Raw genomic sequence first — 18,362 nt, 5'->3', positions numbered from 1 at the left:
TATTTTTTTGTCCATGTTGAAGTCTCAGGGTGTGAGTTGGAAAACAAAAGACTGAAAAAACAAAGGTGGAAATGACATTGAAAATTCAGTGAAAGAAAGAAAGAAAAACAAACAAACAAAAAAACTATCACAGTAATATGGTGAAAACTGTAAAGTGTTTGTGTGTGTGTGTGTGTGTGTGTGTGTGTGTGTTTTTGTGCATTTGATTTCAGTAATTTGCCTCCTGTGGGTTGTGAGTTTTCTGTCTACTTCTCGACTCTTTATTCAACGTGTTTCTCCCTTCTGAATGCCAATGAGAAGTCTCATAAACATTCATTATTTAGAGCAGAATACAACTACAATTAAATTCAGGCAATCTTCTTAGACGCTATTCAATCCAAGTGAACTCAGTCAACAGCTGTTTTGTCCTAGACAAGTTATTCATTGTTTAGGAAAGCTTTTTTTTTTTTTTTTTTAATTTTAATCATTTTCAAAATCCAAACACTGTAGTACAGATGACATTAAACAATAAGTATGAAATTCACACTGAATTTGTAATGAACCTGTATCTCAAGACTCAACAAAGTTTGTTTTCAAAGCCCTTGGAAACAGATTTAATCATATTTCACCTTCGAATCTCATTTTAAAACACATACTGTAAAGGGTAAATAAAGTGCAATGACCGAAAAATAGTACATGTGCTTGAAAAAAAACAAACAAGCAAAAAACCATGAAGGGTGTTTGTTTTACACTCAAAACACGTTTTTAATAGTGGGCCAAAATTTATGAGCACAAAATACAGTGAAGAATGAATCGTTTTTTTATGGCCCTCGCTCTCCTCAGATGTTTAGCTTCTCTCCCAGAGTTCATAAGCTTTATAAGACCTCTTTGCTTTTCCAAATGAGAGTAGAGGTGCCAGAGGAGTGAGTCCTAACCAAAGCACTGACCTCATCCTTTTATGAAGATGTTCTATTTCATGGTAAATTTGATTCGAAAGCCTCAAAGACTGCCTCTGCCTGCCTCTACCCATTCTAGTCAAACATTGATAGAAAATGGACAGACAATAAAGAAATAAAAAGACAGAGACAGGGCGACTGAGTAACACATGTCCTTACTTTTCTTCACAGAAAATAAATCAACTCCCCATGGACTCTAAAACTGGTGAGAAATAACATGGGAAGCGAACGAAGAGAAAGACAGTGCTTGGGTTTCATCTCCCAAATAAAGATATTTAATATCCCAAACAAACATATTTGCATGTGTTCATCAGTTCATGTTTATTTTTAATTATTTTCAAACTCATTTCATGAGCCAGTTTAATTTGAGTGTTATAATACTGGAGTTATGATGAAAAGAAAATCTAGGACATTATTTTTGACCTCTTATATAACTGAATAATTTTCCAACCTCACAGCAATCTTACAAACACATTGCATAGAATTTATAAGAAAATATATATTTGTTTTCGCTTAAGAAATCTTCTCTCCTACTGAACGTGAACACAAAAATAAATAAACAGTTATTTTGATGCTAAGCACCTCAGACTACTATACTTTAGCCCGTTCTGTGTTATTCTAGAGTTTGCTATCCAGGTTCATCCGTATTTTGAACATTTATGAGGGCATATGTGGATATCGTCTTTCCAGATTTTGTCATCCAAAAAACAAAGTTGAGTTTTTGAACTTAGAGGTATACTTCAGTTATTACAGGCGCGATCACTTTATTTTTCACCTTTTATCTCCTATTGCCAAACATACTTTGTTATGTCTCTCGCAAGCGAAGAAAACTACTGTCAAAATTCTCAAACGACAATGTTTCATGTGTCATAATGAGGTTGATGACAGCCCAAAACACAAGTGTTATTGGATTACTGCTGTACAATAAGTGTGATAACCTCTTTGGAATTAGATTTTTACATGAATGGCTCCAAATTTTGTGCATGTTGCTTATTTATTAGAACTGTTTTTAATTACCACCTAATTTATTACTATGAAATTATATTTTAGGAGCTATTCTTGCATTAATACAGTTTTCCAAATGGGACAAAAACTTTTTCCCTACAGAACACTATGAAAGGTTATTCTACATTGGCAGTTTACTTTTCATTCACTCTAAAATCTTTTTGCAGAAACAACGTTCCAAATCATATTTTAATTTACCCAAGTGCAGTGGTCCATGGCCCGAAACACTGAAAACAGTAAATAATGTAAGAATGATGATTAATAATAAGCTTGCAGTATTGATTTTTACACTACATCATGTGGAGGGAATAAAAAAGACACACACAAAATTAAATAAAATAAAAAACATAACCATAGAGTTGGGAAAAGATTACGGCACCTCTTTCTGACTGGCAGGATCAATTTTAGTTAGGACCTAAATACAATCCAACAATTGAATTTGGTTGATAACAGGTAAAGAGTATTTTAAAAAAAAAGGAGAAGAAAAAACAGTATTATTTTAACATTAACTCACCATAGTACATGTAAACAATGTCCATGAGACCTAAATAATAAAAAAAGAAATGTTATCAAGCATTCTTGAATACAAAATTTTTAAAATAAACTTTCTCTTTTTATTATTATTTATTAATGTTGTTATGTACATGGCATAATCTTGTGCTTTTTTTTCCAAAAAGAAACATCCAAGAGGAAAGTAAGTTTTTGTTTTCCTATCTGTTTATCGTAGTGTTTTTTTGACCCAGGAACTAAAAGAGAGGAGAGGGTTCGTTCGGTCAGTTTTCCTAGCGGAGTTTAGTCTTACTGCACGTGGAGGGAGAGTAGCAGGTGATGTGCTTTACTAACAGTAGCAAAGGCACCTTTGTATCTTCTTTAGAAAAACAGACGCTCGTTTGCGGGTCGCTGTGTGTGTGCTCATTCACGAGTGCAGTCCAGCGTCCCGGCACACATTCGCAATCCTCCACTGAGTCAGACGCTCATACAAAAATAAGAGGAACAAAACACAAAAAAAACAAAAAAAAACAAGAGAGTTTCTGCTCCATTTACAGATTGGGAAGATGCAGCTTCAACCGAGCCAAGATACGCCTAATGATTCCTGATTTCTGCTTGAGAGGACAAAGGGGAAGAGGAAGATGGGAAAGAGGATGAATTGAAAGAGGAAGAGAATAGACAAGAGAAGGAAGAAGACAAATAAAAATGACAAAAATGGGAAAGAGTGATGTACGGTCAATGTGGAAGAGAAATGGGGATGGACAGAGAGATAGACTGACAGACAGATGGATAGACAGATAGATAGACAGACAGACAGACAGGCAGATGCTTTTATGACAGACAGCTAGCTAGCTACAGTAGACAGACAGACAGCTATACAGACAGACAGACTGACTGACCAACATACATACAAACTGAAAGACTGAAAGCTTTTATGAAAAAAAAGCTAACTAGTTAGACAAGCAGACTGACTGACAGACAGACAGACAGACAGACAGACAGATTTTTTTTTATGATAAAAAGCTAGCTAGCTAACTAGTTAGGCAGACAGACAGACAGACTGACTGACTGACTGACTGACTTACTGACTGACTGACTGACAGATAGATAGATGCTTTTATGATAAAAAGCTAGCTAACACTAGCTAGAAAGGCAGACTGACTGACTGACAGACAGACAGAAACACAGACAGTTATATGTCTTTATGATAGATAGACAGCTAGCTAGCTAGATAGCTAGACTGACTGACTGACAGATAGACAGACAGACAGACAGAGAGAGAGAGAGAGAGAGAGAGAGAGAGAGATATAAGTTTTCATGATAGACAGCTAGCCAGATAGACAGACAGACAAACTGACACACAGACATACAGATATAAATAAGCTTTTACAATAGGTAACTAGCCAGACAGCCAGATAGATAGATAGATAGATAGATAGATAGATAGATAGATAGATAGATAGATAGATAGATAGATAGATAGATAGATAGATAGATAGATAGATAGATAGATAGATAGATAGATAGATAGATAGATAGATAGATAGATATGGATACTAGGCAGACCAATGGATGGGGATATGGACAGCCGGATGGATGTGTGGATAAAAGAAAAGCTTAACAGAAGTGTCTTGAGAAAGAAAAGAGGTCAGAGAAAATAGAGGAGGAAGGGAAGGAGCAGGAGTGGAAAGGTGAAGGAAGGCCTTTCTGGTGCTGGGTGGTCCATGGCCCACCCACCTTTCTCAGCTCCAGAGACACACACTGTTGGTTGTCTGGCAGGTGGAGGAGCTCTCTGCAGGAGACAGATACAGCTTGCCGCTGGGACATACGCACACCTCGTACACAGTCTGTTTGGGGTACGTGGTCCCTGGACCGAGCAAAGGGTCCACGCTCCCGTGTGGAAGATTTCCAAGACGGATTGAGTTTGCGTTTAGAAAGATCTGAGAGGAGGAGAGGCGAGGAGAGAAAAGGGGAAGAGAAATAATACGAGAAGACAGACGTTATAATCAAAGACTTCAGATAAATCAACATAATAACAGTAATTTAGGATTAAGTTGCATTTACTCATATAAAAACACCACACCGATGAAAGGTTATATCATTATGTGAGGCATACAGAATTAAACAGTGTTGTCCTGAATGTCCTGAAAGGCACATCAGTCTGACCAGTTCTGTCTGTGTGTGTGTTGTTTAGTATCTCCTCAACACCATTTTCCAGCTTCAGATGACCCCCACAGTCTGTTCACTATCTGATGCTTATTGCACACAAAAGGCCAGTACGTTCCCAGTTTTGCAAGCTCTAAACTCAATGGCTGGCTTTACACAGCTTCAGTTAAGATTCACAGGGTTTTACCAGTCTGCCTGGAAACACTGCATTTGTTGAAGTTTGCAAGGTTAGTGGCATCAGATCTTTGAAAGATACTCAGTGGCTGGTTCTTGACCAAAAGGTGAAAAGTAGCCATTTTTTGATCAAAATATGAGGGTGTGTGATGTATATATGCATCAAAGGAGAATTCTGTCACATCTCTCATTTCTTTCTGAAAGCCATAACAAAATAAATACAATAAAAGCAATATCAAATGAGCAAGGATGCTTTTTTTGCGTCTGAATATCTGCATGATTACAAATGTGATTTAGTTTCATATTAGAGCATGATATAATTTTTTGAAGAAAATAATTGAATATACTGAACCAATATTAATGCTATTCAAACTCATTCATCTCATATAATTATGTATGCATATATTTTTGTTTTATCCTAATTGCAGTGTAAATGCATTTATGCCACCTCTGACCAGTCTGTGTGAATATATGTAAAAGTCACTTCAGATGCAAATTCTAGGTTGACTCAAAATATTTCCTCTAAAGCTCCGTTTCCACCACAGGAACTTTCCCCAGGAACTAGGGACTTTGGGGCGGTACTCGGTGTGTTTCCACCCAGGAACCAGGATCTATTGGAACCAGGAAATTATTCACATAGTTTTCAAAATATTACTGTTATTGTGTCATGAAATGTAGTTGTAAAGGTATTTCAGGCGAGAATGTCGTTGTTTAAAACTCAACTGCGGTTTATTTATAAAGACAGCACCTATTTGAAAATGTGCTTTGCTGATTTCGGAGACGTGAGCTCCATGCGATCAGTGGGCGCTCAGTGTTCATGTTTCCGGACGAGAGCAGCCTCAACTCGGCTAGTCCTTCTGACATTTGCCGCTGGCTCTGATGTCTCTTTAGTGGTTAAACATAAGATATAATTAGTTTTGGGTAAATTTAACAGGTAGTCTTTGATCTTTATTCTATTATTCTATTAATCTATTAATATGTTCAAATGAAAATGAAAATGAAAATTGTTTGATATATTTTGTTTTTGTATTGTATGTACATTCCCTGAACTACATTTCTGAGGCTATTAATATTTTTAAATGAAAACGAATAGAGGCAGTGGTATTTGATATCATATTTCGTCTTATTGTAAGGAAAATTGAAAATTGCATTGTCCCGAAATACAGAGGGTACAAGTCCGAAATTTGCGTAGGTTACTTGGTATTGAGAAACGTGCAGACCTATGTCACCAGACTATTTGCCTATTCTTTGCCTATAATTTAGGCTGCGATGCAAACGCAGACAGCAACAGGTCTGGGGGGGGGGGGGGGCTTAAATCTACTTTTTGAAAAGCGGCTTAAATCTACTTTTTGTTATGTCTATTCAGTGTTTTTCTCACTTTAACACAATTTATGATTTTAATCTTTCGGGGTCCAAATTGTTGTGCCATTAATTTGCAATTAATCTGATTAATTTAGATTTTCACAGTTTGCATTGATTTTCCCCAGGTAAAACAAGGGTAAACACAAATACATTAAGTATAAAAGTATTACAAATAACTCCTGAAGGTGTGTTTAAAAAAAGTTTAGGTTTAGTAAGTTAGTTTTACGAAAAAGCAAGCCCTGGGACATAAAAGTGCCCAAATTTGAAAAAACATCTAAGATGCAATATGATATTAAAAATGCTGGTTGTATAAGATTATGAGAAAACACATGACACAATCCTGGCACATTAATTCCTCTTGAAGGACACAAATTTAATTCCCAGATATGGACCTGGAGAGGGAACATCACCAGGGACATAAACTACATTTCATTAAAAGCCTGTTTGCCCTTTGATTTATAAATATGTTGATTCATGTATTTATCAGTTCCAAAATGTCTGTTGGCTCTGACAGCTAGGAAAGGCCAAATAATCTTTACCATAACTCACACGCTGTGAGAGAGTGACAAAAACAAAGGAGGAAGAGAGAGAGAAAACGGCAACAAGGAAGAACTAATTACTGTAAGTAATGGTATCTGAGGTGTTGACAGGGCATATCTCTATAAACATTTGCACAAACAAGCCCCATGATGCTTTGCTGTCAGCAGGACAGCGCACAGCCACTTTCCCTATCTGTCTCTCACTTTGTTTCTCATTGTTTGTTTCTCTCGCCTTTTGCTGTGTCAGTTTTTCATTTTGCTCTCCAAGTGCCCTGCAAACTTTAATATAACACTTCTATAAAGTGAACTTGATTTTTATACAATCGACATGCACACGCAGTCCTCAGATGAACTGCCATGTTTGACAGATTTCTTTAAATGCAAATTGAGTAATGTAGTGCTCCAAACAACCAGCATTAAATATGATATATATGATATTCCATATGTTTGTTCCTCTAAGTGGAGTAAGATCAGGACAATTTGTATAAGGACTAGCATATATCATCGTGATCAATGTAAAGGAAAATCCTTGATGGATAAATAAATGCAAACATATTTGTGCAGAATAGGTAATGGGCCTTAAAAGGCATACAGAGGCATAAAGAACAAAAAATGTTAATTGAAATGTAAGGAGGGGTCAAGGTCTACATCCAGTAATGCTTTCCAAGGCTTTTCAGCACACTTTGCAGTGTACAGGTTAAAACATAACTTACTGGAAGCCCACTTGAGTAATGCAGAACATTACACTTTCACATCTGCAATTGCCCTCAAGGGGTTGACAAGCATCTACAGTGATTTTATGATCCATAAAGTATTGCACATAGCTAGAATGACATGAAATATTCCCTCCACTGATGATTCTTGCCTTCTTTTATTATGGATTCACTATTAATCCATATTGGAACATATTGGATTCCGTTTTCTTTTTAGTAGGGCTGTGGAATTATTAAATAATAATAAGTAATTATAGAAAATATATGAGTATGTAATATAGTGCATATGTTTAACAAATTGCTCTTACAGCAATTACATGACACATCTCAGTAGGGTTTACTTTTTTTTCAAACATGATGTTTATTTTCTTGTTACAGCGGTCTGTTACTGTCCATCACATTAAAGAGCACCAAGATGTAATTTATTGTTTGAACTTCGCAAAAAAATGTACAGAATTTCATATCCACAGTAACAAAGAACAAAGCTTATTGTGGTTATTGGATGGCAGACACCCTACAAACAATGTATGGTGAAGTTTTGTTGATGCATAAACTGAAAACAACATAGACTAAAAGGCTGATCTTAGGATTTAATTTTTAACAGTTCATTCAAATGAAGATCGTGAATTAGATACTGAAACAGTCAAAAGGAGCCTAATCACTGTTTCAGTCAAAAATTTTGGACCCCAAAACCATTTTGGCCAAAACCAACATTTATTTACTCTGCTTCAGACAAATGTTTTTGGTTGCCTAAATTTTGGTGCATCACCCCATCATACATCCACAAACAAATTACCTTGAGACCAGTTGGTTAAAAACAATAGATAAAAGGCTCTAAAATGTGAAATTAATTCTGAGAAAAGCTCTAGCATCATTTATTTGCAGGTGCCACTTATTATTTGTATCTAATGCAATAAATTCAGACATTTTTAAGTGTCCAAAAGTATCCAAATACATTTTAGGGCCACTGTGCGCCTGTGCTTGGTTACAATACTACTAACCACTATAAAAATAAACAGAAATTTTTGATGCAAATGGAACTTAAATGAAATGTCATCATCGGTACTTCATGATTAACTATATTAATCACAATCTCCATTCTTTATTTCGCTAAAAGTGCCACCCCAAACCTTAGTCCCATTTGTTACATGTCCTTCTGTCTCAGTTCTCTTTAAGGATGTATTATTTGTCCTCTAAATGCTTTTATCACTTCATCCCCTTCACTGCCAAATTACTGAAATTCTATTTTGGCATGCAGTTAGCCAACATGTCCTCATGCATCGTGTCACCTTATACCGGTGAGTGCCGCCTTGGCCCAAAAAGGACCCTCAAATCCAATTCCATTTTAAACACTCTCCCATTTCTGCCAAGAGACGGAATTTCGGAATTTTCTGAGATGTGGCATGACTAATGATACCACCTGCTGACAGCTATCATGACCCCTACTGAGAGACACTATGAGCGAGAGGGACAGGGGGCCGTCCAGGGGGAGCAAGAGAGATAGAGACAAGGGAAAGAAGTCGGAACGGAAGTCATTTAGGTCATCTTATGAGAGGATTAAAGATGGCACCCGCCCCAAATGAAAGTGTCTGTATGAATTACTGTCAGTCAACCATGGGATAAAAAAAAAAAAAAAAAAAAAAACAGTTGGTGAGTTGTTTACAAACCTCTTTCAGTCCTGGAACCACTATCAGGGAATGTGTGTGCGTAAACTTGCATGTTTATATGTGTAGGGAAGGCCAATTATAGCCGGTCAAAACATTTTTTCATGCATGATTTCTCCCATGTCACGGCTGGAGGAGAGAAGAAGCAAATGAAAGAGAACAGGACGAGGAAAGAGAAGACAGCTAAGGCTGGGGAGGACAGTAAGAGGTAAATGAAGGGCGGGGGATAGAAACACATACAGGTGACCCATCAGATTTCATGAGGTCATTGGTGTGTAACGCACACTCCATTACGCTCTGGAGATGAGTGGAGTCGCAAGCTATAAAACACAGACAGATTGCTGAGATCTCCGATCTCAATCTCTTTTGTTCTTGTCTCTATGACCGTGACAATCACACAGTTCTAGCGTGAAGTTGCCGCACGTTTCATTTACTTCTGGATTTACTAATATAAAATGATAGTTGGAGCTTTCAAAGATAAAAGTTTATGGACCTGGGGCTGCATACTGGTCTTTCCAATTATTCTACAGAGGCTAAAGTGTCAAACAGTAATGATAATGTTTAGACCACAAGCCACATGACAAATATGGCCAATTAAGCAATTAACCCATTTAAGCCCACCGGCAACTATAGTCGCTGCAGTTGTCATTTTCCGTTTGTAAGTATTTTTCTAGATGTTTTCCATGTTTCAATGACATGCAAGCTAACAACCAAATAAAGGATTTCAAGGGGGGAAAAAAGGTATTCACTTCCTTCCTGTCACATGAGGCTGTCAACTTCCTACTCCTATTTTCAGGAAGCATGGCAAAGGCAAACCCTCCCAAGGCAAGGTCATTTTCATGTTACTAATAAATATTTTTTGTTGACTTATATACATCTACATAATCATGAAGGTCTCTAGAATCGTCCAAACAAAACAATTCTTACAAGAGATCTATAGTTCCCCTTCAGGAACTCGAGCTGCGTCGAAAACGCTAGGGGAACGCCTTTCAGCAATATCAAGCTCTGAATCATATGTGTAATCAGTCCAATTGATGGCGAGACGTCAGGTGCGGGTGACGTCATGACCAGGAAGCTTAAAATCACGTGAGGTGCAGCCGGCTTCAGCTTTCTGTCATTCAGCAAAGCTCTCTCTGTGTGTCAGTCACGATCTATGTTCTGTGAGTCATATTTATTGTTGTCCGTCAGTACACAAGCAATACAGTATGTCCAAGGCCAAGAATAAGGGTGAAAGCGGATCGCGTTATAGACTGTGTGTTCCTCCCTGCCCACGTTATATTACGAGCGGGGATACACACAGTCTGTGCGTGGTCTGCTTGGGAGTGAAGCACGCAGAGTCGGCTGCACGAGGCGGAACGGCGGAACGGCGGCTGCACTCGTAGGGTTCGCAGCGGGATCTGGTGGAGGGAATGGAGACGGGCCCGAGTCCCTATCTTCTTCCTCACCTGCCAGATCCACCGCCCGCTCTCTGGGATCGGAAGCCCGTCCTGCGGTTTCTTCCCCCCGGGGAGCGGGCTCGGCGCTTCTCCTATCTTCCTCCGAGGAGGTTGATGTGGAGAGCGTCGAATATTCGCCCCCTCAATCCCCTCAGTATGAAGAGCTAGTGGAGGTAGTTACTCGCGCGGTTGCCAAGTTGAACATCGATTGGCCCGCCGAGAAACAGGCTGAATCGCAGAGAAGTAAATTAGATGAACGCTTTCTGCGTACTAAGCCGCTACCTCCGCGCCGGAGCCTGCCTTTTTTTCCCGATCTCCACACCGAGGTGTCGAGATCGTGGAAGAAACCTTTCTCGGCCCGCTTATTCGTCCCCGCCTCTGATTATTATGGTAATGTGGCGGGGCTGAGTGATTGCGGTTACAGAGCGATGCCCCGGGTTGAGCAGACGCTCGCGAGCTATCTGTCTCCTGGCGCGGCATCGTCTCTGAAGGCTCCGGTCTTGCCCTCCAAGCCGCTGCGCACAACATCAACGCTGGTGGGCAAGGGGTACACGGCAGCGGGTCAGGCTGGTGCGTGTCTGCACACTATGTCAGTGTTACAGGCGTATCAAGCCGACCTGCTAAAAGAGCTAGACGAAGGCGAGCAAATAAAATCTGAGGATATGGTAGAACTGAGGAGAACCGCTGATTTAGCTCTCCGCGCCACCAAGGAGACTGCCCGTGCCATCGGGCGGTCCATGGCAGCTCTGGTGGCGGCGGAGAGGCATTTGTGGTTGACCTTGTCCGATATGAAGGAGAAAGACAAGGTCTTCCTTATGGACGCCCCGCTTGCGCCTTCTGGTCTGTTCGGCGACGCCGTCAATTCCGTCGTCGACAGATACCAGGAGGCTCGTAAACAGGCGGCGGTGTTTCAGCGGTTTTTCCTCGCCGTTCGATAGCTCTGGGGGCTGCTGGGCGGAGCAGCCCCAGCCGTACCAGCTCTTCATACAGAGAGGTTCAGAAGCAGAGCGTCGCCTCGTGCTCCCCGCAGCGGGACCGAGGTCGGCGGCGCCTAAGTCGGGGCTTCTAAGGCGAGGCCTGATCTGAGGGTCGTGCTTCAGTCTGGGAAGCCTCCGACGAAGCGGTCCTGACATCCATAAGTCCGGGACTGCTGAGGCGGCCCCTACTGGGGAAGAGCGGGTGCACCGCATTACACGGTGTCCGTCTCTCCTCAGCGCCTCTGGAGATCGTTCTGCCAACCCTGCCAGTGTTCCAGGGCGCAGCGATCTCCAGCGAGTGTCTCTCTCAGTATTTCCGCCCGGAAGCGTGGCGGAGCTGAGAGCGTCGTCACCCCTTCGGGGTCTCTCGAGCATCTAGTTCGGCCGTCTCCTGCCGGTCCTCCGCTTCAGGGCACCGAGCTAGTAGCTCCAAGCACACCAGAGGCCAGTCTCGAGAGACTGGCTCCCTTAGTAGATTATTTAGCAGCGTGGAAACTACTGCCAAATGTATCTCGTTGGGTCCTGCAGACTGTAGAGAGGTTATCGCATTCAGTTCGGCGCCCGCCGCCGCCTTTCAAGGGGTTTTCTCACGTTAGTGGGCCCGAGCAGGCTCTGGTATTAGAACAAGAAGTGAACACTCTCTTGAGGAAGGAGGCCATCGAGGTGGTCCCTCCTCTCGACAGGGAGTCTGGGTTCTACAGCCGGTACTTCATTGTTCCAAAGAAGGATGGGGGGTTGCGTCCGATTTTAGATCTGCGGCTATTGAACCGCTCAGTCATGCGTCTGAAGTTCAAAATGCTCACTGTCAAACAGGTCGTGTCTCAGATCAGGTCCGAGGACTGGTTTGTCACGATAGATCTAAAAGATGCATACTTCCATGTCTCCATCCTTCCCAGTCACAGGAAGTTCCTGAGGTTTGCTTTCAGGGGCAAAGCTTACCAATATCGGGTTCTTCCTTCGCCTAGCACTCTCACCCGTACTTTCACGAAGTGTGTGGATGCTGCTCTGGCTCCTCTGCGACTCCAGGGCATCCGCATACTCAATTACATCGACGATTGGTTGATTTTAGCTCAGTCAGAGCAGACGGCGGTTCGACATCGAGATGTCGTTCTCGCTCACATGAAAGAGTTGGGGTTAAGACTAAACGCCAAGAAAAGTGTGCTTTCTCCATCACAGAGGACCACTTATCTGGGTGTGGTGTGGGATTCGACCACGATGCAGGCACGTCTGTCTCCTGCTCGGATCGAGTCGATCCTCACTGCAGTCACGAGAGTCAGAGAAGGCCTGTCACTCACTGTCAAGCAGTTTCAGAAGCTGCTGGGTCTGATGGCAGCGGCATCCAACGTGATACCTTTTGGCCTGCTGTACATGAGACCCCTACAGTGGTGGCTCAAGACCAAGGGTTCTCCCGAGGAAACCCGCCGCATGATCAAGGTCACGCGGCGATGCCTACGTGCCTTGGACATGTGGAGGAAACCTTGGTTCTTGTCTCAGGGCCCGGTGCTGGGAGCCCCTTGTCGCCGCGTAACGCTAGCGACAGACACGTCCCTCACCGGTTGGGGAGCGGTCATGAGTGGCCGTCCTGCCCGCGGTCTGTGGACTGGTCGCCATCTCATGTGGCACATCAACTGCCTAGAGATGCTGGCCGTGTTTCGAGCACTCAAACACTTTCTTCCAGACCTAAGAGATCACCATGTGCTGGTGCGCACCGACAACACAGCGGTGGTCTTTTACATAAACCACCAGGGAGGTCTGCGTTCGCGCCCCTTATACAAGCTGGCGCACCGGATCCTTGTGTGGTCCCAGAACAAGCTTCTCTCGCTGAGAGCAGTTCATATTCCTGGGCATCTCAATATGGGAGCAGACATCCTGTCGAGGCAGGGGCCGAGGCCCGGGGAATGGATGCTTCACCCCGAGGTGGTGAAGCAGATATGGAGAGTTTTTGGCCAGGCTCAGGTGGATTTGTTCGCGACTCATCAGACATCGCACTGTCCCCTCTGGTTCTCTCTGACTCATCCAGCTCCACTGGGGCTGGATGCTATGGTACAGACTTGGCCGAGGCTTCGTCTGTACGCCTTTCCCCCGATCGCTCTGCTCCCAGGAGTTCTAGAGAGAGTGCGCCGGGATGGGGTCCGTCTATTACTAGTAGCCCCGTTCTGGCCGGGCCGAGTGTGGTTCTCGGACCTGGTTTCTCTCCTCGATGGCTCTCCGTGGGAGATTCCCGTCAGGAGAGATCTCCTCTCACAGGCGGAGGGCATGATACTTCACCCCCGCCCGGAGTTGTGGAAGCTGTGGGTGTGGCCCCTGAGGGGGCACAACTCATAGCCTCTGGTCTCTCAACCGAGGTTGTTGAGACCATCCTCCAATCTAGAGCTCCCTCAACGAGGAAACTGTACGCCCTGAAGTGGAGACTCTTCACTTCGTGGTGTGGAGACCGCCAGCTTGACCCAGTTAACTGCCCGATTGGTACAGTGCTGGAGTTTTTGCAGGCTCGTTTCTCCACCGGGTTAACCCACTCCACCCTGAAGGTTTACGTGGCGGCTATAGCGGCCTACCATGCCCCTCTTGGTGGGCAGTCAGTGGGAAAGGACCCCCTGGTTACACGTTTCCTCCGCGGTGTGATGAGGCTGAGGCCTCAGGTACGATCTCGTGTCCCTCCCTGGGACCTCGCTGTGGTGCTAGACGCTCTCTGTAGGACTCCCTTTGAGCGTCTCGTTCCCTCGGGGAACCATGGTTACATACGTAACCTGGGACGTTTTTTGTATACTTAGTCAAAAGTCCAAGCGGCAACTATAGTTGCCGGTGGGCAAATTACTTGTAAGTACAGATAACATATATCATGGGGAAATGGGGGTATACTGTTGCTAGCATCATGCTAATCACATTAACAGCTTGTTTAAAGCATGTTAACATCATGCTAGCAAAATGTTAATCATGCTAATTTTGTTTTAACATTTACTTGTGCTAACACGTTGTTAGCATAATGCTAACACAATTAACATGTTGTTAGCATGTTGTTGACATGATGCTAAAATGATTAGTGCTATTAATTACTATTGGTGCCAAGTGCCACGTTTTCCCATGGCAAGCACCACTCATATTTTCTTCAGAAAATGTACAGTGCCCTCCACTGATATTGGCACCATTGGTAAATTTGAGCAAAGGCAGCTGTGAAAATAAATTTGCATTGTTTATGTTTTTGATCTTTCATTAAAAAAATTCACAAAAAAAAAGAATTAAAAAATGAAAACAATTGGAAGTTGCAAGAAAATCTCATGATGATTTTTTTTCTCTAATGCATGTTGGCCACAATTATTGGCACCCCTAGAAATTCTTATGAGTAAAATATCTCTGAAGCATATTCCCATTCATATTTACATTTTTTAGCACACCCGGGTGACTACGAGCATGACATTGTACAGTCATGACTTCCTGTTCCACAGGATTATAAATGCCAACTGATAAAAAAAATCTAAAACTGACTGCCTCTGTTAGAAATCTTATAATGGGCCGTGGTTGGATCTTCCATCAGGACAATAATCCAAAACAAACATCAAAATCAACACAAAAATGTGTCACTGAGCACAAAATGAAGCTTCTGCCATGGCCGTCCCAGTACTCTGACCTGAACCCTATAGAAAATGAGTGGGGTGAACTGAAGAGAACTGAGAGCTGGAAATCTGGAGGATCTGTATAGAATGGTCTCTGATCTCTTCTCAGGTGTTCTCCAAACTCTTCAGGCATTATAGGAGAAAACTCAGAGCTGTTATCTTGCACTCTCAGAAATAAAGGTACAAAAGCAGTCACTGGGGCGGTACCTTTTCAAAAGGTACACTTTTGTACCTATTAGGTACTAAGTAATAATATGTACCTGTAAGGTACCAAAATGGACCCTTTAGGTACAAACATGTAGCTTTTGAAAAGGTACCGCCCCAGTGACAGCTTTTTGTACCTTTATTTCTGAGAGTGTGGGAAAAGGACAATGCAATAATTGGGTGCCAATAATTGCAGCCAACATGAACTAGAGAAAGCATTTATTTCACAATGAGACCCCCACACACACACACATTCAGTTGTTTTACTTCAGTGAGTGGTTAGAATTTTGTGAATTTTTTGAATGAAAGATCAAAAGAATAAACAATGCATAGTTATTTTCACAGCCGCCTTTGCTTATATTTACCAAGGGTGCCAATATTATTGGAGGGCATAGTACATATTTATTTATTTTTATTTATATATTTTAATTTAACTTTTTGATACACAATGCCCTGTTGGGGCAACCTAATGGCTGCAATTTGTTCTGCACTATGTTCCACCACTTTAAGACAAATGGATGTGTTGTTTGTTGTGTATTCATATTCAAGAGATTATAAACTAGATGCAGCTTTTTTGGGTTTGCATCGAATGTTCTTCGACTTTTATACATAATAAATGTGTTCATGAATAAAGATTGATCTGTTGAAAGCAGTTATTTTGAGAAGCCAAATGTTCTCCTCCTATTCAAATTTGACATTGAAGGGGTGCATACAACATATTTGCCCACCGGCAACTATAGTTGCTGCACATTCAAATGTGACCCTGGACCACTTAATTCGTCTTAATTAAAAGGTCTTAATTCGCTGGGGTATATTTGTAGCAATAGCCAAAAATACATTGTATGGGTCAAAATTATCAATTTTTCTTTTATGACAAAAATCATTAGGATATTAAGATCATGTTCCATAAAGATATTTTGTAAATTTCTTACCATAAATGTATCAAAACTTCATTTTTGATTAGTAATATGCATTGCTAAGAACTTCATTTGGACAACTTTAAAGGGGATATTCTCAGTATTTTGATTTTATGCACCCTCAGACACCAGATTTTCAAATAGTTGTATATTGGTCAAATATTGATGCTTTCAGATGATGTATAAATCTCAGTTTTGAAAAATTGACACTTAAGACTGGTTTTGTGGTCCAGGGTCACAAATATGATTTTCAAGGAAAAAAACTAAACAAACAAAAAAAGAAAAAAACAACATGGGGAAAATAAATGCAGAACATGTTCACATAGGACACTATTAACACAACTATATGCATGAAACCATTCAGAAACCACCAGTAAATGGTATGTATATATATAAAGGGTCTAAAATCAACACATGCCAAGTACCGCATGTGAGTAAAAATCAGCACTGGAGAGAAAATGAAACAGTGTTACGTATAAGTTTTGATTATGAAATCACAAAGACTAAGTTGCAGTTATATAAATGTGTAATCTCATTCACTGAGTGAAGCGTTGTGATATTTTCACGCCATAAATGCTACTCTACACAAACTCAATCTTTGCAAGTGCATTTGAAATCAAAGGAAAACAAAATGAATTAATATATGGCCAGTAAAAATAAAAAAAATCACACACACACGCATGCAAGCACGCACGCACACACACACACACACACACTGTGTGTGTGTGTATATATATATATATATATATATATATTCAAAATAATAAATTTATCAGATTTTGTATAAATTTGATCAATTACATTTTTATTTCATTTATTTATTAAATGCTAAATAAATTAAATTAAAAATAGAAGTTGGCATTAGGAGAATTTGTTATGATTAATGTCAGTACAGCTGTCCATTTGTAATTTAAAGCATTTATATCTGGACTGTTTAAGGTTTTATTATTATTATTATTTATTTATTTTTTACATATCTTGGCTTGCCTGTGCATATTTAAAGGGATAACTCACTAAAATGAAAATGTGTTACCTTAAAATATTTGTTCCATTAAAGGTGCACTATGTACTGTAACTTTTTGTTGTTGTTTAAAATTTACAAAATTGATGTAATGAATCTATCATCCAAACTGTGTTTTTGTCTTATCCTGTATAGCTACTGTATGCCCATTATAAGTGTTTATATTCTGACTATTTTAGACCTGTCTAAGCTCCAGCTACAATGTTCTTCTGCAAGACACAGACCATTAGAGTGCCAAAAGTTACACAGTGTACCTTTAAACCAGATGTGTTATTATTTAGGTAGCTAGCTATAAACCTTTCAAAAATTCAACAAACTTTATATAACATGCCCACGAGGAGCAAAACATTGCTCCGTCATCACAGTAGTTGACCTAAATGTAAAAACTAACTATACTGCAGAACGATTTAATGTCTAATGCCTGCTAATGTGCACTTGTGTTGTGTTTAATGTTTACTATGTGTTGCATTATGAATTGCATTCGTACACACTTCAAAAAGGTGTTTACATTCACATACTTCCATGGGATATGGTTTGGGTCTTAAAATAAAGATTACAGCACCAAAACATTGGGGTTTAAAGTCTGATGCCATTGAAGAAATTTTCACACAAAATATATTTTTTCCACATATATCACTGGAACTTCAGAGAATCCACAAAGGACTTGCTTTTCTTCTCTTAATGGATAATTTCTACAGTCAATGTGCCGATTAGAACACATAAAGTGACATCAAAAAAACATTTTTATTTTACAAACAACCATATGGCTAACACAAGAATCGTATACAACTGACAAAAGACTTCTGAGAGGAGAGCAACAACAGACGGATAAACCCAAATGGAGTTGGCACAAATAAAAACGCTCCAAAAACTAAATTTCCACCCTATTTTTTTTTTAGAGCCACACTTTAGAAAAAGCACCTCTAAGCACGGCAGAGAGAAGTGCCGTGGGACTCCATACTCCAGAATAATAGAAAATAAAACCTCACCGCCATCACGCAGAAACAACCCAGGGGCAAAACAAACCGCTGGCAGTAATTTGGCTGTTGGATTATTAACCTCGTAGGATCTCTCCTGCACCACGGGGCTTCTGATAGATTTGTCCGCTGATAGATGAGTCTGATTCGGCGGCGGTGCTAGTTTAGGAGC

General features: G+C 40.8%; 1 protein-coding gene across 7 annotated transcripts in view; it reads right to left on the bottom strand.

Moving 5' to 3' along the window:
* Positions 1-493: 493 nt before the first annotated feature.
* LOC131549005 (zeta-sarcoglycan) overlaps positions 494-18,362 on the bottom strand; it is a 304,880-nt gene continuing 287,011 nt past the window's right edge. For 6 of the 7 annotated variants that reach the window (XM_058790756.1, XM_058790728.1, XM_058790764.1 and 3 more), the window contains one exon: positions 494-4,369. In XM_058790756.1, coding sequence (XP_058646739.1) covers positions 4,172-4,369 — 198 coding nt within the window. In that variant the 3' untranslated portion in view covers positions 494-4,171. The remainder of the gene's footprint in view (positions 4,370-18,362) is intronic. The other variant, XM_058790734.1, reaches the window with a different exon arrangement.

The sequence above is a fragment of the Onychostoma macrolepis genome, chromosome 01 (assembly GCF_012432095.1).
Source record: "Onychostoma macrolepis isolate SWU-2019 chromosome 01, ASM1243209v1, whole genome shotgun sequence".
NCBI classification, from domain to species: Eukaryota; Metazoa; Chordata; class Actinopteri; order Cypriniformes; family Cyprinidae; genus Onychostoma; species Onychostoma macrolepis.
The sequence above is the reverse complement of the archived record's forward strand: the minus strand, read 5'-3'. Positions and strand labels throughout refer to the sequence as shown.